The sequence below is a fragment of the Trichosurus vulpecula genome, chromosome 6 (assembly GCF_011100635.1).
Source record: "Trichosurus vulpecula isolate mTriVul1 chromosome 6, mTriVul1.pri, whole genome shotgun sequence".
Taxonomy (NCBI): Eukaryota; Metazoa; Chordata; class Mammalia; order Diprotodontia; family Phalangeridae; genus Trichosurus; species Trichosurus vulpecula.
In genome coordinates this window covers 73,597,295-73,621,040 of record NC_050578.1, presented here as the reverse complement: position 1 = coordinate 73,621,040, position 23,746 = coordinate 73,597,295, and the positions used below count along the sequence as shown (strand labels likewise).

The window sequence follows — 23,746 nt, the reverse complement described above, 5'->3', positions numbered from 1 at the left end:
AGAAAAAAAAAGTCCAGAATCCATGAAGCAGTGCAGCCAGTGCGCAACTACGTGACAAGTGTATCTCCTGGCACAGTTTCTTCCTGTCCCTGCCTCGTTAGAGGTAAACAGGACTGATGCTAAGCAACATTGTGAAGTCAGCCAGGAAGCTGACACAATACTTCAGCATCTCTATCTTCAGGTTCCTCTTTCTGCATCTTCCTCTAACCCCCATTAGCAGCAACCCACATCCCATCACACCACTCAGGGTGTGCTGCAGAAGGAAACAGGATGTAAGCAGGTGGAGAGTTTTTTTTTAACTTCGTTCAGTTACTTTTAGGTTTTGATTTTTCTGACAACCAAGCCCTAAAAACACAGTAGGCCTACATGGCTAAATAGGTAAATAAAAAAAGATTTTTTTTTATTTCACAGAAAAATTGAAGGGAGGTGGGACAAGTGGTCAAAAGAAATGATCCATGATCTCCCCCTTCCAGCACTTGTAGATGTTCCTTTAGAGAAGAAAAATAAGAGCTTGGCTTCACTGAGGTTCTTAAAGTCTTCACCCCAGAAACTGGAAGTGGAAGGTCTTCTTTCTCTTGTATAACAAGTTCTTTTCGGAAGCAAAATCATGGAAAGGTGGAGCCAAAACAGCAGATTAGGGGCAGCCATTCAGTGAACTCTCCCAACATTCTCCTCCAAACAACTTCAAAATAAAGCTTCATATCAAATTTTGGAGTTTCAGAGTGAAAAAAAAGGTTGAAGAGAGACTTTTTTGGTCTAAGAAAGCTTGAGAGATCAGCAGGAGAAGTCTATGATGTTGGAGGAATGTGAGAAAATTGGGACACTAATACACTGTTGGTGGAGTTATAAACTGATTCAACCATTCTGGAGAGAAATTTGGAACTACGACCAAAAGGCTATAAAACTATGCATATGCCCTTTGATCCAACAATACCACTACTTGGTCTGTATCCAAAAGAAATTTCTTGTAAAAGGGAAAGGGCCTAGTTCTACAAAAAAGTATTTAAAGCCCCTCATTTAGTGGTGGCAAAGAATTAGAAACTGAGGGTATGCCCATCAATTGAGGAACAGCTGAACAAATTATGGCATATGATTGTAATGGAATACTACTGTGCTATAAGAAATGACAAGCAGCATGATTTCAGAAAATCCCAGAAAGACATACATGAACTGATGCAAAATGAGGTGAGCAGAACCAAACGAACATTGTACACAGTAAAAGCAATACTGTATGATCATCAACTATGAATGACTTAGCTATTCTCAGCAACACAATCATCCAAGAAAATTCCAAAGAGCACATGATGAAAAATGTTATCCACATTCAGATGATAGAGTCTGAATGCAAATCAAAGCATACTTTATTTTTTATGTGGATTTTTTTGGTCTGTGTCTTTTACAGTATGACTAATTTGGAAATATCTTTTGCATGATTATACACGTATAGACTATATCAGGAGAGAATTTGGAACTCAAAATGTTTTAAATGAGTATTAAAAATTATCTTTAGATGTAACTGGAAAAAAATATTATTTCTTTAAAGGAATAAAAAGTCCACCTTATGGAACCCTGAAACACAGTAGGAAATCAGTGATTTGGAGAACTTGAGTTTTAGTTCTGGCTTTACCAAAGTTAAAGCATCTCTGATTAAAAAACTGTTAGTTTAGTTAAACACTATTCGTAAGTTTTTTTTTTCTGTCCAAGAGAGGGAATTAAGTAATTTACATTTTTATAAATGGGAATTATTTCCCAACACTATATAAATTTATGAGAGTATGATTTACTGGACAATGTATAGACCAAGACACATCTAGAATATTTTAACTAGTCCTAAGGCTCATATATTTCAGAGTTATATTTAGAAACCAGAATATATCCAGAGTAGGTTATGATTGGGAAGTGTCTATAAAGTGAAAGGGCTAGAGAAGATGAGCTTTATCTTCCCTTCCAGCTCCAAATCTATGAATCTAAAATTATATGAAATCAATATAGTAAAAGACCTAAGGGCATTTTTTGCCTTGAATTCAAGAAGTCATTAAATTCAACAAATATTTGTTAAATACCTTCTGTGAGCACCCCATGGAGGAAGTTCTGGAATACAAAGAAATATGTATGTGTATGTATCTATGGGTGAACATATATATATATATATGTATATGTGTGTGTATATGTGTGTGTGTATGTACATATGTATATGTATATAGTAACTGACCATAAGTACCTTATAATCACTTAAGACTTTAGGAAGACATGAAACCAGTCTTTAACTACTTGAATGGTTGCTAGACTGTATAATGATTATATTTTGCCCATGTGCCTCCTAAGAACAGACTTGGAATCAGTGGTAGATGTTATAGGAATGCAGATTTCAGCTTACTGTAAACAAGAACCTTTCTCACAGCTAAGCTATTTCAAAAGTGAACATGGCTTCCATCTGAAACAATGAACTCCCTATCACTGGAAGTTTAAAAATTAAAAAAAACAATAGATGACCATGTGTCAAGAAGGCTGAAGAAAAATCCTTTTTAGTAGCTAGGTGATTGGACTAGATGACTTTAAAAGACACTTCTTTCTGTAAAATCTTAAGATTCCACTTTGTTACATAGAATTTATTCTGTTGACATGTTTTGTATTTGTTGACTCATATAAAAGCAGTTACAAAAATGGTGACTTCCAGTATAACACTGAATTAATTTATATATTAATTTCCATCTATAATAGACTAATGTATTAGAGTATATATTTAAACACTTTGGTAGCATGATGATAGGCAAAATACAGATTTGTGGGATGAAAATTTACATATGCCAAACTTGAAGTAAAATGTTGAAACATGAACAAATATAAAACCCCTTTATAACAATTTATGCCCTTTATTGTTCATAAAACTAACTTTTTAAAAGCTATGCTTAGTATTAAATACCAGCACTTGATTTCAAAATATCTTTAGTCACCATAATTTTAATAACTTTTTGAGTAGTTGCCAGTTTAATTTTCAGTCTGTGAAAACTGGAGGTAAATTATTTATTACTTCCAGCAAATGTCTTTCACAGTTTTACTTAATTTTTTTCATTTTTTAATGGATCATAAAGTGGAAATATTTTATTAGATATTCACAAAGTAAGGAGCAAATTAATATTTTGCACATTGGTTACTGTGAGTTGAAATGCAAGCAATATTTCACAGTGTATGAATTTTTTTTAAACCACAGTTTCACTGACATGGTAGTAGGTCATATCACTTCTTAGTAACAATCAGTATATCTATTTTAGCGGACACTTCTTCGAAAAGACAGTAGAGAATATCTCTATAAATATGACATTGTATTGGGAAAATAAACTTCCTTTCTTTTAATGCTGGGAAAATGTACTGAAGATCGGACAAAGAAGAAGACAAAGGAAGTAGTGATTATTAAGCATCCTCACAGCTTAATCAAGAATAGATTTTGCCATTGTAGCCTCATTTCCTTTCTTTATTCATGGTAAATAAACTGAGGGAAGTAAAGAATGCTTGCAGAAACGATCTACTTTGTACTCCTATCTAGCCTACCAGAGGCTTCATCAAATATTTTGCTGAAATCAGTTAGATTTATTTGGAATTGATTGAATGGCCAGAACCAATGAATAATCATTGATGAGTCAATGCCAACTCAGGAACTCTGGTTCAGGAGGAAGAAAGAAGGGAAGGTAAAGGTTTGCAGACAACAAAGAAAACCTCTCACAGAGAAATTAAGTGACTTGCTCAGGGTCATCCTGTTAATAAGTGTCTTAGGCAGTATTTGAACTGAAGTCTTCCTGACTCCAAATCTAGCACTCTGTTTCCAACAACAGAATATCTTTAAAAGACTTAACACTGCATTAAGAGTTTCATGACTCCCTATCTGAGCATCAAGGGTAGTAGGGATTATTTTGCTCTTGTCTTTTTGTCCCTGTGCAATTACTTGGACAGTAATTGCCAAAAATTGGTGCTTAATTCATGCTTGTTACTTGTTAGTTTTATTTATGGTTCATTATTATTAACAACATTCATTTCTAAAATTTAAAACAATAAATTTTCAATCTCTGTGCAAATCTGTTCTCTTGTGTTTGCACTATTTATGGAGTGAAATAAAGAAACACATCCAAAATTGAATGTGTCTCACTGACCTGGCACATGGAGCTAAAACTGCAGTACCACCACAAAATGTCACAATGATGTTAAATGAGTCTATCAATTCAGTGTAAGATCCTGCAGTCACTGCATAATGCTCACACCTTTCCTCTGTTCCTGCAGTCTTTCCTAATGTAGGGAACACTGAGAGAAGAGCAGACTTGCATTATAAATCAATAGAGAACTTAACAAAAAAGGTGATGCCTTCAGTGCCAAAGAGTGGGTCTGTTCAATTTCACCAAATTTCATTTGAGAAAATTCAGCTTTTTAATGTGCTATTGTCAAAAACGCCTCTTCATTAAAACAGAGCTCCCCAAAAGTTATGATACCTCAGGAACATAAAATGTCATGATGGGAGAAAAATGAAAGAAAAGCTTATGAGCATAGAGATATACACTAGAATGTAAAATGCAAATTTTGCAGTGCTCAAGTAATCAATTGGCTATCACATCATCAGAAATTCACTGCATTCAGAGTTCAAAAATCAAACAAATACATTTCTAAGTGGCATGTCTTCCACAATGCCAGGAGTGAGAAGATAAACAAAGTACTCTTCTGGTCCTCTATGATACAGTAACTTTAGAAGAAGAAAAAATTACATCAGGTTCAGAGATTTTTTTATATTGCTTCTGTCAGTAAACAATTTCATTACATTGAAATTAACCTTTCTTGAAAATTACTGTTTTCAAATTTACATTGACTACTATACAGTTTCAAACTTTGGATTTTTTCCAAACTCTTCTATTTTCAATTGTAATCTCATTTTATAGACTCAGCCTTTTTTCCCAAACAAGAATGTCCAACACTGAGGAACATAAAACAACCAACATATCAATTAAATATTCCTAGAAAATGCAAATAGATATTGAAATGTATTAAAGAGCTTGAGAATAATAATAATATTTTTGAGCAACAGTTTTCAATTCTATTACCCTGGGACCTTGTGTGCCTCTCAGTGTTTACTTAGAGCATTAGGACCCCTAACTACAAGATGGATGCATGCTGCCAATCAGGGATGATGTGAAAATGTAGCCATCAATAGTGCTGACACATCCTGACAATATCATGTGAAAAGTGATTTATACTTACAAGTGATTATTACCTAACTAGCTCAATATTATGGGCTCCAGTCTCTCCAATCTCTTTTGTGTATTGGGCACTAGGGAGACACATTAGCTCTTTCAAGCCATTAGAATTCAATTTGTCACATTGTTGTAACAAATCCCTACTTTGCATTTACAAAGCAGTAACATTTAACCCAATGTTCCAATGCACCTATTCAATTTATTGTTTTATCATAGGACTCTAGCATCCTAAAAATACGTTTCCAAGCCTATCTAAATGCAAAAATCAGAAGAAATAATTAAATATTAGAGATGTGTCACTTGCTCTCTTGATAATGGAATCTGTAACTGTCGTGTGGATTATCTCTTTTTTTTTATTTGAAAGGATGTGCAAATTAAAGTCACATTTTTTTTAGCCTGAGAAATAGAAACAGAAGCATTCAATCAACCTACCAATCTGATTTTAAGCAAAACTTCATTTTAAGGAAAACAGATTCAGGATGACTAGCCAAAGTAGGGGAGGGGGATGATGAAAAGGTTTCTTACTCTAATTAACCATAAGCTGCTTGCCTTGATTTTTTTTTTCATCTCAATGATCAAAACCACAAAACTGTCAACATATACCAATGTCCTACTTTCTACCCCAAACACGAAGACAAAAAGCCTTCCAATCTTGCCTTTTATAAGAAATTATATTACCAGCTATCATTTTATTTAGATATTTATTCCACTTTTGCCAGAAGGTTGTGGCCAATGTTTTTGAAAGCACATTTTACTATACCATATGCCTACTAAAATTATCTCTATAAAACAAGCTGTAGGATGAGGCAATTGGATCATTCTGTTCTGCTTCTCTTTCTTTGAAACATGTTTAAGTATATTTATCTGATTTGCTCTGTTCTGCTCGCCAAGTTACAGGTTTAGATGTCAACTATGCAGGGGCAGCTGTGGATGGCTTATCAACCAAAGGTCACAGAATAAGCCCCTCTTATAAAGACTAATAACAGCTGCATATTAACTGTGAGTAATGACCAGAAAAGAAGGTGGAGTCTTGGACCTACAAAAGTCTAAACAACTTTATCACCTCTCTTAATAACCTCCAACTTATGGAACACTAATTCATTGCTGTTGGAGCTATGAGCTGATCCAACCATTCTGGAGAGTAATTTGGAACTATACCCAAAGGGCTATAAAAATTTGCATACCTTTTGACCCAGCAATATCACTTCTAGGGCTGTATCCCAAAGAGACCATAAAATTGGGAAAAGTAGCTCTTTTGTGGCCACTAAGAAATGGAAATTGAGGGGATGATAATCAATTGGGGAATGGCTGAACAAGTTGTGTTATATGAAAGTAATGGAATACTATTGTGCTATAAGAAATGACGAGCAAGTGGACTTCAGGAAAATCTGGAAAGACGTATATGAACTGATGCTGAGTGAAGTCAGCAGAACCAAGGGAACATTATACACAGTAACAGCCACAGTATGTGAGGACTGATTTTGATAGACTTAGCCCTTCTCAGCAATGCAAGTACCTAAAACTTTTTCAAAAGACTCATGATGGAAAATGCCATCCACATTCAAAGAACTATGGGGTTTGAATACAGAGCAAAGCAGACTCTTTTTTCTTTGGTTTTGTTTTGTTTCTCATGGTTTCTCCTATGCATTATAATTTTTCTGTGCAACATGACTAATGTGAAAATGTGTTTAATAGGAATGTATGTGTAGAGCCCATATCAGATTGCATGCCATCTTAGGGAGGGAGGGGGGAGGGAGTAGGAGACTATTTAAAACTTATGAAAGTGAATGTTAAAAAGTGAAAATAAATAAATTAAATATAAAAAATAAATTTAAAAAGAACCATCAACTTAATTCATATGGAAACAAGCCTCATAAAATAATGAACCTCCAAATAATCTAGACTTTTTTTTAGGTGTAGAATATATGATGAGAAGAATAGAGAAGAAAAAAATCTCTCCTGTAATATTGAAAATGATTGTCTCCTGCAGTAAATGCTAAAAATTTCTAAGAGCCTTAGTCTAGAACAATGGTCTACAATGTAAGGAGCATGAGACACCTCCCCCCTTCAGAAGGGCTTTGTGATGACTCATAGAGATGTACAGGAATCAGAGGTGGGGAATTCACATACTACCTTCCTCCAAATACCAGTCCCAGTGCTTGTCTCCAATACCACCCCACACCCCTATTCTCAGCCCTCTCCACCCAAAGCAAACTCTCAAAATGTCCCTTTCTCCTCCGGGAAGTTATAACTGAATTGCCCAAGGGTAGCCACACCCTGCACTCCATCATCTGGTGGTCATAGCTCTGTATTCACTGACAGTAGCTAAGGGTTTACAGCTTACCCTGCCTCCTGACTGCACAGGTCTCATTCTTGAATAAGATCATAAATCACAGGATTCAGATTTTTCCTCAAAAACTCTTCTGAACTTCTCTACCTTTATCAAAGGCACTGCCATCCTTATAATCCCCCAAGTTCACAATATCGGTATCCATCCTTTAGACCCCCTATCATGTATATTAGTATAACAAAAGTCAAAAAGACTGGTGATGGCCTAGGATGCAATGGATAACCTTGGCTTTGATGTCTAGCCAAGTTTTAAGAGCTCCACAGAATCTGCTTCAGCCACCTTCATGACCATTGGAACGGTTGTTCTCATCTGCCCTTTCTGCCAGAGGAAGTCTTCACATGCTTGGGGTACACATCCCCCTAACTCACTGATGGGTTTGAAGCCTGCCGGTTACCTTCAACCTGGTTTAGCTTATCTGTCAATATGGTTTTTACCAGGGTATGGCCACTGTGCATGATACAATTTTTTGAAGCCACAGGAGAACATTAAGTGCCAGGTGGACACCAAAGGTGGATAAGCAGCCCTGAAAATGTCTCAGGCAGACCTCACATCAGGGGTAGTAACCTGATACAATACATGATCCTTATGTCCCTTTTCTACTCTCTTCTTATCAAACCTGTTTTTAGATGAAAGGCAAGACTCCAAAGTTAATTTAGGAGATTATATGATAGAACTAAAACCAACTGAGGAAACATCACAAAGGAGGGAGTGCTATCAGTGGACCAGACTGATGGAATAAGAGGCACATGTCCACAGAGACAGCTCTGAGACCATGCAGTTGGCTCTGTGGCAGGCTGTCTAGGGTTATTTCACTAGAGTGCTGCTAATTATTTAAGTGAAAGGAGGAATGATCACCACATCTGTTACCCTCACACAAGAAAAACTTTCATTGAATGTTGAGCCAGATGTGTTTATGTGGAACATATACTAACTAGCTACTTAATGGGCTGGAATCCTTGGCCAAAAGCTAATTAAGCAGACATTAAATAGCCATCACCTTACAAGTATAAACTAGTATAGTTTCATTGACTTTAATCAAATCTCATAAGAGATCTTGTCATCTATACAAAAAAACCACTAAAGAATATAAATTCACCACAAAGGATGAAGCTTGATTAGTTAAAGCCAGTGTTAGTTGCAATGAAAAATAATGTCCCTATGCACTGAACTAATTTAAAAAGTCAAAACCATCAGCTATTTAGAAATATCACATTAAACATACACAAACATAGAAATCTCATTTGCTAAGTGCTTTGACTCAGTGAGGTTCTTCAAATTACCTGCAAAGAAAAGATTCAACTCATCACTGCTATGTCTCCTTCCTAATTTTTTTTTCTGAGATAGCAAGTGAAGGATTATGGGGTGGGGGAAGCCTTAAAAATAATCATTCATTGCATTTCATATAATCTAAAGAGAAGATTAGAGGATCATAGACTTAAGAGCTTGAAAAGAACTTGGAAGTCACCTAATCCTTTAATAGACAATAGATAATTTAATAGATAAAGAAAGAGAGGCCCAGAGAAATTAAAAGGCTGGTCTGTAGTCACACGGAGAGCAGAGGAGCTGCAATCTGAACCCATGTCTTCTGACTCCAAATTCCTTCCTCTTTCTTATCATAGATAGGAAACTAGATCAGAGGCTGTAAGGTCCTTTCAAAGGCCTAACTGACATAGGGCAGTTAATCCAATCTGCTCATTTGACAAATATGAAAACTGAGGCCCAGAGAGATTAAGTGATGTGTCTAAGGTTCTTGACTCCTTTTTCAATAGGAGTCCAAATTCAACATTCTTTCCACTGCCTCTCATTGTCTCACAGACCATTATTCTGGCTTTCAGAATACAGCTAGGCTCCAGCTGAGTGGGAAGGGGGACCACTGTGCCAAAGAGAATTGACCACTTAGCCAGGGGGAACAGTCCATTGAATAGATTTTCTTGTAATTATCTCTAGTCTTTTTTCCCCCTACAGCTGAAGCTTAGGAATTAAGCACATCTCTCTTAGATTTCTAGCCAGAAAAGAATCACTCTCTCCCTATCCCATCAACTTCCAGCAGCCCATCTCCCAGCAGCAATGCTGAATGTATGCACATGGCAATAAGTACATGTGCTTGCCTGGACAAGCTAGATACTGAAGCTCAAATTCTTGGCTGGTTCCTGCTAGAACCTTGACTTTAAGGAGAGGGTTCAAACTAGCCATGCCATTCCTTTCCAGGTTGTGCTGCTGACACATCTCCATAAGATTTTCTCCACATTTCCCCATAGCAGATACCTTTATCCTCTCCCCACTTTTCAATTATCTTTTATGTGGTGTCTTCCCCCATTCCAGAGTAAGTTACTGTGTATATGTGTATATATGTGTGTGTGTGTGCATGTGTGTGTATATGTATATGTGTGTGTGAATGTATATGTATGTGTGTATATTTATGTATATGTATGTGTATATATGTACATATACATATATACACATATATACATACATACTCCCATGCCTGGCACATAGTAAGCATTTAACAAATGCTTCCTAATTTAACTGACTGCCTTTTCTGCATTGTGTTCCTTTTTCCTGAGCACTGGTGACTGAGAAGTGAGCCTAAGATGGATATTTCTGGCCTTGGTAGCAATCTCATGTGTGAAAGTTAAAGTTAAACTGATTTTCTATCAGGAGGTAATGGCTACGACAGCCTCTGGGGGAAGAGGATGGCCATCACCAAAAAGACATCACAGAAGGAAGAACTAAAAATACCCAAGCTCTGTCTTGGCAAGCCAGGATCTCTAGACTTGAATTGTACAGACGGTGTAGGTCAGAGATGAAAGTGCACTATCTCTTCAGCAGTCCTTCCTTCCCTTAAAAGGTCAGATTTCACCAGGATATAAACGTGGTCTGTGTGTAGGAACCTAGAGCTAGAAACAAGGCTGAGCTTTTTGTCAGTGGGAAAGAGGTTACCTGTCCTGGGTTGATGCTTCCTCTGAGAGGATGTATGGGTTTTGAGAATAGGAACTGATGGACTTTTAACTCAGTACTTAGCACAGTAACTGGAGTGTATAGTAGGCACTTCACAAAGGCTTGCTGATAGACAGATAGATATAGATATAAATATACATATAGATATAGATAAATTTTAATGCAATGAACTACTATGCAGATTGTTCAGTAAGAATTGGAATCTTGGAAACTGAGGGTTTAAGGGGACCTAAGTAGACATCCAGTCCAACCCACATCCAAAAGCAATCCCCAACTGGTCATCTAGCCTCTGCTTGAAGACCTCCAAAAAGGGGTAAGACACCATTTCTCAAAGTAGTGCATTCCACTTTCGGTCTGCTCTAACTGTTAATGTGTTTTTTGTTTGGTTGGCTGATTTGATTTGTTTTTATTTTCATAATGATTTCAAGCTTAAATTGGTCTTTCTGCAACTCACACTAATCACTCCTGATTTTGCCCTCTAGAGACAACCCTTCCTCCAAATTATAGTCATTCAGATATTTGGAGAGAGCTATCATATTCCCCTTTCGGCCTTTTCTACTCCAAGCAAACCATTCCAAGATTCACAAATTCATCTTGACCTGAACTTAAGGCCCTTCACCATTCTGGCTGTCTTCCTCTGGGAATTCTCCAGCTAAGCAATGTTCTACAACTGAATCCCCTAGATAAAGCCCTTAATATCAAACCAAGTGCCAAGGGAAATCATTGACAGAGTAGTCAATTCGCTGCTTAAACTGATGACAAATAAAGACAGCTTTCCTCCATTAACAAATATCTTCATCACCCCAAGAGACTATTTCTAACTATGTGCCTGAAGACTATCTGATTTTGAAGATTTAACCTATAGCTTGAATGGAGTGTCTGCTACATACTTTATCTAGTATTCACACTTCTACATGTCATTCATGCTTTTCTTTAATTCTTGTTTTTCCTGGTTTCCACTGATTTATCCAAATAAATGCATGAAAGTCACAATAAAAATGTTAATGGTCATGTTTATGTAAGTATGGATATTAAAACATTCAACTGATTCAATATGGCTTGTCTATGAGGCAAGGAGTCAAGCATATTAGTTTATTATTTACTCAAGTTTAAAATGAGGAGTTTGTACTAAATACTCTCTTTCAAACTCTAAAATCTGTGATCTGATTCTGCCTGTGTTCCAAGATGGCTCCATTTTGGGGGTTACATGTGCTGTTCAAGTTCATATTTAATTTAGTCATAGCCATATAGTTAGAATATTTGTTGTTGTTAAGTCATCTTTTCAGTTGTGTCTGACTCTCCATGACCCCATTTGGGGTCTTCTTGGCACAGATACTAGAGTGGTTTGCCATTTCCTTCTCCAGCTCATTTTACAGATAATGAACTGAGACAAATAGGGTTAAGTGACTTGCCCAGGATCACACAGCTAGTAAGAGTCTGAGGCCAGATTTCAACTCATGAAGATGAGTCTTCCTGACTCTAGGCCCAGCACTCTATCTGCTGTAGCACCTAGCTGCTCATAGAGAGCATACAGTAGATCCAAAAATAAATGGGGGAGGTATTTCCTGGAAGAATAGAAGAAGAAATAGCATTTATGCAAAAAAATTGTCATAAAATGATGCCCCTCCCGATCCCTTTGAAATGAAAAGCTGTTATTGTTGCAAGATGCTATAGGTGAATAAAATAACTCAGTGTCCCAAAGACAACTGGAACTATTTAAACAACCACCAATGTTCAAATATGTGGATCAACTCAACGTTCCAAAAATTATTTTCTCAGCATCCATAGAGGTAAAAACTAATTTTGCTCTCTAACTACCAGTGCAGAAACATGGACTGTATTACTATGTACTTCATCTACATTGAAGGTATAAAATCAGGACGAAGTGATACTGAAGAATTCTATTCAATTCAGAGTGGCCAATATATCAAATCTACTGATGACTACATTGTCACAAAGAACTTTGCAATTATTGATTTTATTTTTAGGCAAATATGCTATTTGAGTAAATATGGTACTGAAGTATATATGATACTTAAGTGTGGCATAATGAAAGTAAAAGTAAGGACTAGAAAGTAATGGGATTTTATCATGCTCAGAAAACAACTTCTGTGCTCACCACACTGCCTCTGATTATTCAGTAAACCAAACAAACATTTACTAGATGTTTGTCGTATGCCAAACACTGTGTCTGGGACTTTATAGACAAAAATGAAACAGTCCAAGCTCTCAAAGAGCTTACATTTTATTGGACAAAACAACATATACACATATGAGTAAGAGAAGAGAAAGTGAATCATTATCAATTTGGAGCAGGAAGTGATGGGTGGCAATCAGATAAGACAGAAAAGGATTAAGGCCTCAAGGAAGTGGGAAAAAGGAAAATCTGTGTTTAATTTTCTAGTTAAAATGGAGCCCGATCCTAGAGCTGCTTAAAATTAGTTTGGAGACACGAGAAAAATTAATCGATTCAAGCCTGTTCTTCTAAGTTTACATATTGCAATAATGACCCAAACTGGTGCCACTGGGGCACCAGAATTGGATTTCACTGGAGGAATATGTAGAAAATCTTCCTACTGAGTGGATCTGTGTTTTCATCAAGTTGTGCCTTAACAAAGATGAACCAATAAATCAATAAATTCAAAATGAGAAACTTTTAATAATCTATGTATTCAAAATCCCCACATCCTTTCTTCATCCTTCATTAGATAAAGAAAGCACAGGAAAGGCTTGGAATCAATAAGATATGTGTGGTGGAAGGCCCAGTCAAGAGTAATATAAGAGCATACTATAATCTAAGGGTTACAGGCTACTAGAAAGCAAGCTATTTTCTACATCTTTTGCTCTGGAGCCGCCCTTCCTCCTGCTACATGCAGTGGCAAGGGCTTTCATACAGGAGGTTAAAGAAGAAGTATACAAAAGCCAAAATAACACTAGAGTTTGGAGAAAGAGACTGGCCAATGACAGTAGTGGCAGGCACTTACTTGCTGGGGCCAGCCAATGAGTATTAATTCTAATTCATAAAGGGATAGCTAAAACCCAAAAGGTCTTAGGGTACCCATAAGCATCAATTTTCACCGAATTCATGCCTTGTGCTAGGCCAAAATTCTAAGCCCAGAGTTTCCAAGATAACTAATCCTATTAGAATTATAAGTCAAATAAATATCCTATGAAAGTTTTGTGCATCAAGTGGGAAATGTACCAATATGTACAAAAATATTTATAGCAGCTCTTTTTGTGGTGGCAAAGAATTGGAATTCAAGAGGATGCTCATCAATTGGGGAATGGCTAAACAAATTGTGGTATATGAATGTAATGGAATATTACTGTGCTATAAGAAATGAGGAGCAGACAGACTCGATTATTACCTGGAAAGACTTATATGAACTGATGCTGAGTGACAGGAGCAGAAACAGGAGAACATTATATAGGATTATATAGAGTATATAAGGTATCTGTAAGGATTAACTTTGATAGAGTTGGCTCTTCTCATCAATGCAAGGTTCAAAGACCACTCCAAAAGATTTATGATGGAAAAAGCTATGCACATCCAGCGAAAGAATTATGGAGTCTGAATGCTGATTGAGGCAAACTGTTTGCTCTCCTTTTTTTTTCCTTCGTCTTTAGTTTAGTTTCTTCTTTCTCATGATTTATTCCATTGGTTATGATTCTTCTTTTCAACTTGACTATTATGTAAATAAGTTTAATGTGAAGGCATATGTAGAACCTATGTTGGATTACATGCCATCTTGGTGGGGGCAGTGGAGAGGACAGGGAGGGAGAGAAACTTTGGAACTCAAAAACTTGTGGAACTGAGTGTTATAAACTAAAAATAAAAAATAAAAAAAAATAAAATAGAAAGTTTGCGCATGTGTTTTTTTTTTCCTCAGTATGCCTCGGTTCACAAGATCAGGCTCAAAATACTATTTAAGATAAAGGCAATGATTCTAGAATCTAAGACAGTATTAGATTCATTTTTATTTGAGAATTTTGATGCATTTTCATTATTATGTACTGTTAATTTACTTATTTGGTTCTAGGCTGAGAGGAAAAGCAACTCTATGCAGTATCAAAATATATTTGTTTGCATTTCTGTGTGCAACCACTCGGACTATGCTGAGTAGTGAATTAGGTCTCACCGCTCTTCATCAAGTTCAAAATGGTAATGGTGAATCAGCAGGCAGAAGCTCAAGAACAAGGCAAATCCATAATACCCTGTAGACTAGAGAGTCAAAACTGATGGAGAAACAGTCGATGACTGAGAACAGTAGAGAACTTGGAACTTACTCAGCATTCAGTGACTATAATGACATACTTAACCGTGTAATTATAGCCAGTTATATATTTGGTCTGATGTTTAAGTCCTGAGTGTTTTTATGTCTTTTCATTAAGTCTGAACTCGTTTTCTGCTTCAGATCCCAAGTTACTCTGCTTTTTAATTACTTTGTGATTTTCATTCGCAACACAGTACCATGAGCTTCAATGAGGGAGCTACTTAATTGTTGCTGAAATGATAAATATGAAAATATATTTGAATAAAACAGGATGGATATTAAACCATTTTAGACTCTGAGTTTGAGATCATGTTACCTTTCTGAAAATATCATACAGAAAAATTAGCCAATGACAACAGTTGTGTGCATGGAAAGTACTTCTGTTTTTCATTTCAAACATGTACAACTCTTTGTGACATCATTTCAGGTTATCTTGGCCAAGATATTGAAGTAGCTTTCCATTTCCTTCTCTAGCTAATTTTAAGATGAAAAAATCAAAGTAAACAGGGTTAAGTGACTTGCCCAGGGTCATACAACTAGTTAAATGTCTGAGGTCAGATCTGAATACAGGTTTTCCTGACTCCAGGCCTGTAGCTCTATCCACTGCACCACCTAGCTACCCTACAAAGTGTGTGCATTTGTATATGCATGCATATATGTGTGTATACACATACATGCATACATACATATACACAAGGGTATGTGAATACATATAAACATGCATACATGTATATGCTAGGTTGAATATCCTTTTTCTCCTTTGCGAGAGTAAGGGATAAAGTGTAAACACTATAGTTGAATACATTCTAAGCTCTACCTAGCGTGGCTTCTAAATAAGCAAATGTTCAGGGAACCTATTTTACTAGCAATTCAATTCATTAGGACAACTTCATTTTTTGACTTTTATTTTAAAAATTATCATTCAAATATAACACTTCTAACAAGAGCTTTTGAATTTGGCTATCAAGATGATGAATTATGAAGGTTAAAGTTTTGTTACAGTTTAGTTTGTGTGTGTGTGACAACCAAGCAAATGTAAATAAAGGCTCAAGTTACAGTTATTTCTTATTTTTTAAAAAAATAAGACATTTTGAGAACAGTACATAGCTCCCTTTTCTTACTCCCCACTGCTATCTACTAAATATATGTATATGTATGTATATATATATATATATAAAATATGTGTGTATATGCATATATGTGTGTGTGTGTGTGTGTGTGTGTGTATGAATGTCTACATATTCCAAATATTGACTCATCTCCATTAAGGTTTAAACCAATATTATCAGAATTTTTATTTTCTTTTGTGAATTCTTATTGTTTGGGTTTCAGGGTTACTTCTCTTATTGAAGAAGCTATTGAGTTGGCTGAAAACTGTCCCCTGGGATGTAAAAATTTACTTAAGGCCTCAAAAGCTACTCTGATAGGAAGCCAAAAGGGCCTCCCAAAGTAAGTTAATTTGCTTTATTTGCAGAAGGATCCCCACAGTGATTTCCTACTTAGTGGGAAATATTTTTTCATACTAATATTTATTGAAACTATATATATATATATCTGTGTTTGTGATACCTATAAATTTAGCATAAAAGTTTTCTAAAAATATTAATGTATACAAGATGTTAGACATACCCTGCTTCCCTAATCACCGTCATCCAAAGCCACCACTACTCTAGGCAAAGACCCACCCTATATAACACTCCTCTAGTTCTACTGTCACCCAACTCTTCCCCATCCATATTTCACCCTGGCTCTGGCCATCCTTTCCTGAGACTCCAAAACCAACCTCTAACCTAGTGAAGTGAGGAGAAGCAGACTGGTTAAGGATTATTTGAGGCAAAGGGAAGTAAAAATAGCAAGCTGAAACATTATTTAACACACTTCATCAGAAATCATCCCTCCTCCCAAATCACTTATTTATTTAGACCAGGAAATACCCTAATAAAAGGAAGGGTTATTGAAAGGTGTGACTCATAGCTGGGTTGAGTCCACATGACAGGCTACTGACACAATATTCTGTGAGTATGCTAAAGATGGAACTCATCCTGTGGCTGTTACTCTTCCTTCCAACTTCAATAAATCAGGATGACTCTGAGGTTTCCAGAAGGTCAGAAAGGGGATGCCCTTCCTGGATACTCAACTACAAGCTGTGAGCACATATCCTGCCTAAGCAAGCCTGCTCCTGGGTAAGGGCTGCCTCCTCTTCTGTGTTCTTTCTGTTGTAACAGGGCCCTGTAAGAACTTGGAAGTCCTGAAGGCTCACAATCTCAGTGATAGCATCTCTCATGAGCAAGTCAGAGTCAGGGACATCCCCTGCTCAAATGTCCATGGTGGAGAGAAAGGGGGACATGACTGAATCAGGCAATTCAGTCATTATAATTGCAACAGCAACAGTAGGAGAAGACTTGTGCCAAATGAGGAAGCAACCTCAAAAAATGGCCAATGGAATTCTTTCTCACTTTTGACTTTTCAATTGAAATGAAATGTAAAATGACTAACAATGTTTCCAAAACTATTTATGTCCTAACCAAACTCAAATTTAGCCTTCCCAACTGACTGTACTAGTACCGGTAAGGTAACTATTCATATACGTTATGAATCTTCTAAGCTCTGAAATCATTTTTCTGTTTGGGAATAGGCTCATTGCATATCTAATTCGTAGTTATACAATTAATACGTTATTTTTTTACTTTTCCCATCTCTGAAGAAACTGTACAGTTAGTCAGTCAATAAACACTCCTACTATGTGCCAGGCACTGTGCTAAAACACTAGGGATACAAAGAGACAAAAGCCGGTCCCTGCCCTCCAAGAGCTCAAAGTCTAACAGAGGAGACAACAAGCGAACAAATACACACAGACATGCTACATACCAGATGAAAAATAGGAAATAATGAACAGAGGGAAGGCACTAGAATTAAGAGGGGATGGGGAAGGCTTCCTGTAAAAGATGGAATTTTAATTGGGACTTGAAAGAAGCCAGAAGGTAGAGATGAGGAGCAAGAGTATTCCAGGCATGGGAGACAGCCAGAGAAAATGCCCAGAGCAAAGAGGGTGGTATCACTGGAGTGTGTGTGTGTGTGTGTGTGTGTGTGTGTGTGTGTGTGTAAGGTGTAAGGTGTAAGAAAACTGGAAAGGTAAGATAAGGCTAGGATATGAAGGGTTTTGGATGCCAAACAGATGTTTGTATTTTATCCTGAATTTTAATACATGAAACCATTAAAGAGTGATATCTTTTCAATGTTTTCCCTTAAAGGTTCTCCTATACCAAGATAAAGTCATGAGATTGGTTCATTATGCAGAATTTCACAGCTCAGAAAGTACTAAATTCTCTACATGAAGAGAGAGTCAGCAAAAAGCCATTGTTCTAGTAAGAGAGAAAACTACAACCACATCATATTTGAAACAACTGAAGTTCTTGTCCTATAACATCTCAGCATCTAGAACCATACAGCCACATAGACATTATCAACACTGGGCTGGCTCATGGTGGCCCATGGGATTCCTAGCCTAAGTAAGTGCCTTCTGGCTCACACATTGCCCATTAGCCCTAATATTTCTAAGATGTTATAGAAGATACCAAATCAGATCTCATTGCAGAATCGCAATTATACTTATCTGCACTGGGAATTCTTTTTTAAAACATCTATGACTATAAGTGTATATGAACTTGAAATAAGTCAAAATCTTGCCCCAAAATTTAAAAAAAAATCTGTTTATGCCCCATTGACCAATTTACACAGACATTTCCATTTTTAACAAGTGAATGGGTGTTTCAGGTGCAATCAAAGTATTTTACTCAGAGAGAGCTGTTTAATATACATCAAAGGATTTACATGAGGAATAAAGGAAATATTTTAACCAAAATTCCATCTTTATCATTTGGCATAATTATTTTTACCAAATATGACTACAAAAATATATGCATATATGATATATACACACATACATATATATATACATACATATGAGGGATATGTATATATACATGTGTATGTACATATATATGTGTGGGAGTATATATACACATAGACATTTACATATATGTGTGTGTGTGTGTGTGTGTGTATATATTTTTTTTATTTTTTTTTACAGAAGACTTACTCTCCAACTTCATGCAGGACAGGTGCTGGACAGAGCATAGAGTTCGACTGCACACTTACTGGTTTTACACCTAGAAAATAAGGTATTGCTAAATTAATAAATAACTATGTGGTACAATCTCATGAATTCACGTGCAAGGCATGATGCAAACAGGGTCAAATTTGTTGGAAAATATAAATGTTCCAGCAGAAATGTGGGTAGACCAGTTTATTCCAAAAAAAGAAGTGCTTTTGGAAAAGGAAATAGTAAGAAAATAATAGAAAAGGGCCAGAGGGGGAGAAACAGAAAGAGGGGGAGAGAGAGAGAGAGAGAGAGAGAGAGTGAGAGAGAGAGAGAGAGAGAGAGAGAGATAATATATCATATGATCAATAAACAGCACCAGTAGATTATTCATTATCCTGTTTCTATAAGATAAAATTGATACATAATTTCTGAAAATGTGAAATTATATGAATTACATGTGTTTTTTCTCTTTAATTTTGAGATGAGAGCCCAATGTTTTCCATAACACATATTTTTATAACATGAAAATAGTGATAGAAAGGAAAAAGAGGGCAAATGACCTAAGAGAAAAAATTTTAATTTAAAATTTAGTTAAGATTTAAAAAAAATTTTATCAACACTAAACTTTTCTTCCCTTTTATTTTCCCTGTCCCTATAAATCTCTACTTTCTCCTACCCACTCACACCAGGTGACTCAGCCACCTACTTCACTGAGATTGGTGACACCCAATATAATCACTCTCAACTCCTTCCTCCATGCTTCAAAACTTCTCAACATCATTGATGACCTTCTCCTGATTTCCTCTTATTACAGATGAGGTACATCTTAATTCCTCTATACCCACATACCTGATCCCACGGGCCTTCAACTTTCCCCAAGATGATCCTCCATCAACAATCACCCTTCTCTCATGTATCTTTCATCATTCCCTCTTCATTGCATCTTTTGAATTTGTCTAAGACTGAGGTCTCCACAAACCTAAAAAAAAGACTTTCTCTTATACCTGATCTAGTTACTGCTGATCTCTCTTTCATTTCACAGAAAAACTTCTTTTTAAAAAAATCATATATACCTGTTTTCTTTACTTCCTCACTTTCCATTTTCTCTTTAGTCCTCCTCAATTGATCATGAGCCTCTAACACTCTAGTAGAACCATGCTATGATCATCAAGGATGTCCTAATCATGAAATACAAGGGCTTTTTTCCCCCTAGTACTTGTCTTCCTACAGTTGTTGGTATGACTGACCACTCCCTGTTACTAGATAATCACTGGCTTGACTTATGAGAAAGCCTCTCCTGGTCTATCTCCTTTCTCTCTAGCCATTCCTTTGTCTTCTTCAAAGTCTTCTCAACATCTTCCTGACCACTTAACACTTCCTCAAGAGGCTGTCCTCAGCTCACTTCCTTCCTCCTTACACTCTCACTTGATACTTTCATTCACTCAGAACATTTTAACTACTTCAACTAAGCAGATGGCTTATAAATTTATAGGACTAGTACTGAATATTTTCTTACCTCATTCACATTGCCAACTGGTTATAGGACATCTCACCTAAATAACCCCTCAGTACTCCAAGTTCAGAAAATTGAAAAATCAAAATATCTATTCCCCTAAGTCTCCTACCTTCAGCATGTGTGTTGGTAAACAAAATAGGCTCTTAGCACTCAGTTCAACCAAGTGTCCTTGAAGAGTTTGGCCTTTGTTTCCTTGATTAGATTTGGCAGTCCTTGGTGGCCTCCTCGCCTCAGGGGAGGGCCGAGTTTACACATGAGTTTGAGTGACATGTTTCGGACATCAGAGACTTTTAGGCCACATGGCTTTAAGTTGCCTCTTTGTGATGATTCCAGGTCATGTGGATGAGTCACATGTGTGACTCACCCTTGACCCTGAAAAAAGATATAAAACCAGGGCTAGCTTTCTCTTTTTTGGAGTTCTTACCCACAGCAGTGGTGGCACGCATAACTCTGGGCCAGCCCTTGTTATGAGCTCCTAGGCTGAATCTAGATGTTGGTAACTATGAATCTGTATTTGGTCTGTCTGTTGATGTTTGTAATTTGTTAGTATTTGCTCCGAAGTTCAGGATGCTGGCTTTTTCCCCTTAACTAAGTGAATGGTATTTGTATGCCGAATTAAAGTAAACTTGTCAACCCCTTAATGTTGCTTTCCTTAGTAAAGCAGATCAAAAGAACCTGCGCTTTTGAAGCGTGCTGGTAGCATGCTTGTTGTTGGGCTTGTGTTGGTCTTTCACCCCCACAACAGCTGCTAGCCAGATTGTTGAAACACCATGTTTACCTAGGGTACCACCATATACCATTCTCTCATATTCATAATCACAGGGCTTTACGATTTTTCCTATTTCTCATATCCAATGAATTACTAAATACTACTGATTCCACTTCTTAGAGGTCACTAGGTGGTACAGTGAATAGAAAGTTAGGCCTAGAAGCAGGAAGACCCAAGTTCAAATTTAGCCTCAGACACTTAAAAACTCAGTGACCCTGGGTAAGTCAATTATCCTCTATCTCAATATTTTCAATTGTAATTATAATAAATCATTATAATAAAATGGAGATAACCCATCTCAGGGTTATGATGAGGATTAAATGACATAATATTTGTAAGGTGCTTAGGATATTGCCTGGCACGTAGTAGGTGCTTAATAAATGCTTATTTCCTTCCTTCCTTTCCCTTTTTTCCTTTCTCCCTTATTTCCTTCTTCCTTCCTCCCTTCCTTCCTTCACTTTCTTCCTTCTTTGCACGCTTCCTCCTTTATTTACACATATATGTACATATATGTGTGTGTACCCCCAGTCTCTACTCACACAGTCATCACCCTAGTTCAAATCCTCATCACTTCTCACCATTACTACCACAGTAGCCACCTAATTGATCTCCTTGCCTTGTCTCTCCCACCTTTAAGCAATCCTTCACACAGCTGCCACACTGAGATTTCAAAGCAAAGGTCTGACAACCAGCCCTTGCTTAAAAAGCTCCCCAGGCCTGGTGTGGTGGTCCACATCTGTAGTCTCTGTTGCTAAAGGGGATAAAACTGGTACATTGCTTGAATTCAGAAGTTCCAAGCTGAAGTGGGCTAAGTAAATCAGGAATCCGTACAGAGTCTTTTACCAACATGGTGATTCCCCAAGAATGGAGCATCACCAGGCTGCCTAAGGAAGGCCAGAATGACCAGGTCACAAATCACTAGTGAGAACTAGCCCATGAGTGGCCACTGAACTTCCAGCCTGGACAAGATAGGCAGAACCAGTCCCAATATGTTTTGATTCCTGAATAAAATACGAACTCTTGTGTTAACCATTTAAACCCTCTTGACAGTCTGGCTCCAGGAATGTTTCCAGACTTATTCCATATTAGTCTCTCTTCCATGTTCTGTGTTCCAGATAAACTAGCCTACTAATTGTCCCATCTGTGACATTCATCCCTTGTCTCCATGACTTTGAATGCTATGCTTACCTCTGCCTCCTGAAAGCCTTTTACTTTCTCGACATCTCACCTCCTACATAAGGCCTATCTCCATCCCCCAGCTGCTGCTCCAAAATTACTATGCATTTACCTTGAATATGTTTTGTATTTACTTTCATGTATATAAGTAACTTTCTGGAGGGCAGGAATTATTCTGGTTTGGGATTTCTGTTCCCATTACTAATACATAGAAGTTTACTGAAGAAATATTTTTGGCATGTTGAATGAGTGAGGGACACATGGTCCTGCAACATAGTCTACATCATAGCTCAAACAAGCAGTCATCATCATAATAAAAATAGAACTATTTACCTAAGAGCCTTACAAAGAGTTTCAAGGAGAAAGGAATTATTTTCAGTCTAGTAGACCAGAGAAAGCAGCATTTGGCTGAGGGTTTAAAAGTTGGATCTGTTCACAATCTCATTTAAAGCTGAGTTGTTTAATGCTATACAAAGACGATTTTCTCAACATTCTTCAAATCCTATGAAAAGAACATGCCTATTTTATGTCTAATTCATCTAAATAAGTGACTATTCAATGTAATGTTAGTACTGATTCTTTACAACCAAAACGGTGATGGTAAGGAATGAAATAAGCATCAACTTTAATATTCTCGAGCTTTCACCAGCCACCAATTAGTACCAACAGAGAGAAACAGAAACATTCTGTCTGGACATTTTCAAAAACCTGTGCCAGACAGCAAAAGTAACCCAGCTGACACAAAGCATAAACTTCAAGAGAGAAGAAGCCAGATATGGAAAAATGTTTTTAAGGGTCACTGACCCACAGGAAAAGTCAATCAAGGGTCACATGAGTTTTTTTAAATCTTAATTTAATCGAAACATCTTTTGAGATATACCTCTCTCTCTCTCTCTCTCTCTCTCTCTCTCTCTCTCTCTCTCTCTCTCTCTCTCTCTCTCTCTTTCTCTCTCTCTCTCTCTCCCCCTTTCTCTCTCTTTCTCTCTCTCTCTCTCTCCCCTCCCTCCCTCCCTCCTTCCCTCTCTTCCTCCCTCCGTCTCTTTCTCTGTCTCTCTCTCTCTGTCTCTCTGTCTGTCTCTCTGTCTCTGTCTCTCTCTTTCTCCTTCTCTCTCTCTAAAAGGACAAAGAAAAGTTAACAGAAAGCATGGTACCCCTAAGGCTTTTTAAGTACTGTCACTTAAGAATGTCAAAGCTATGCTATGTTTCTGTACCTATAGATATAAATACCTGAGTGATTTTTACAAGGGCTGCAAGAAATTAAATCAAAGGCTAGATTCTGCCAGAATTTAGAGGTCTCCCTTGTCTGATGTACATGAAATTCTTTCTGAAAGCAATGCCTCATATTTTGCCATATATTCAAATACAAA

At 36.9% G+C, this 23,746-nt stretch overlaps 1 protein-coding gene across 1 annotated transcript in view; it reads right to left on the bottom strand.

Annotated features, from left to right (window-relative positions):
* Window positions 1-23,746, bottom strand: part of ANTXR2 (ANTXR cell adhesion molecule 2) — a 207,572-nt gene that overhangs the window by 128,307 nt on the left and 55,519 nt on the right. The window contains exon 10 of the mRNA XM_036763092.1: window positions 18,916-18,985. Coding sequence (XP_036618987.1) covers window positions 18,916-18,985 — 70 coding nt within the window. The remainder of the gene's footprint in view (window positions 1-18,915; window positions 18,986-23,746) is intronic.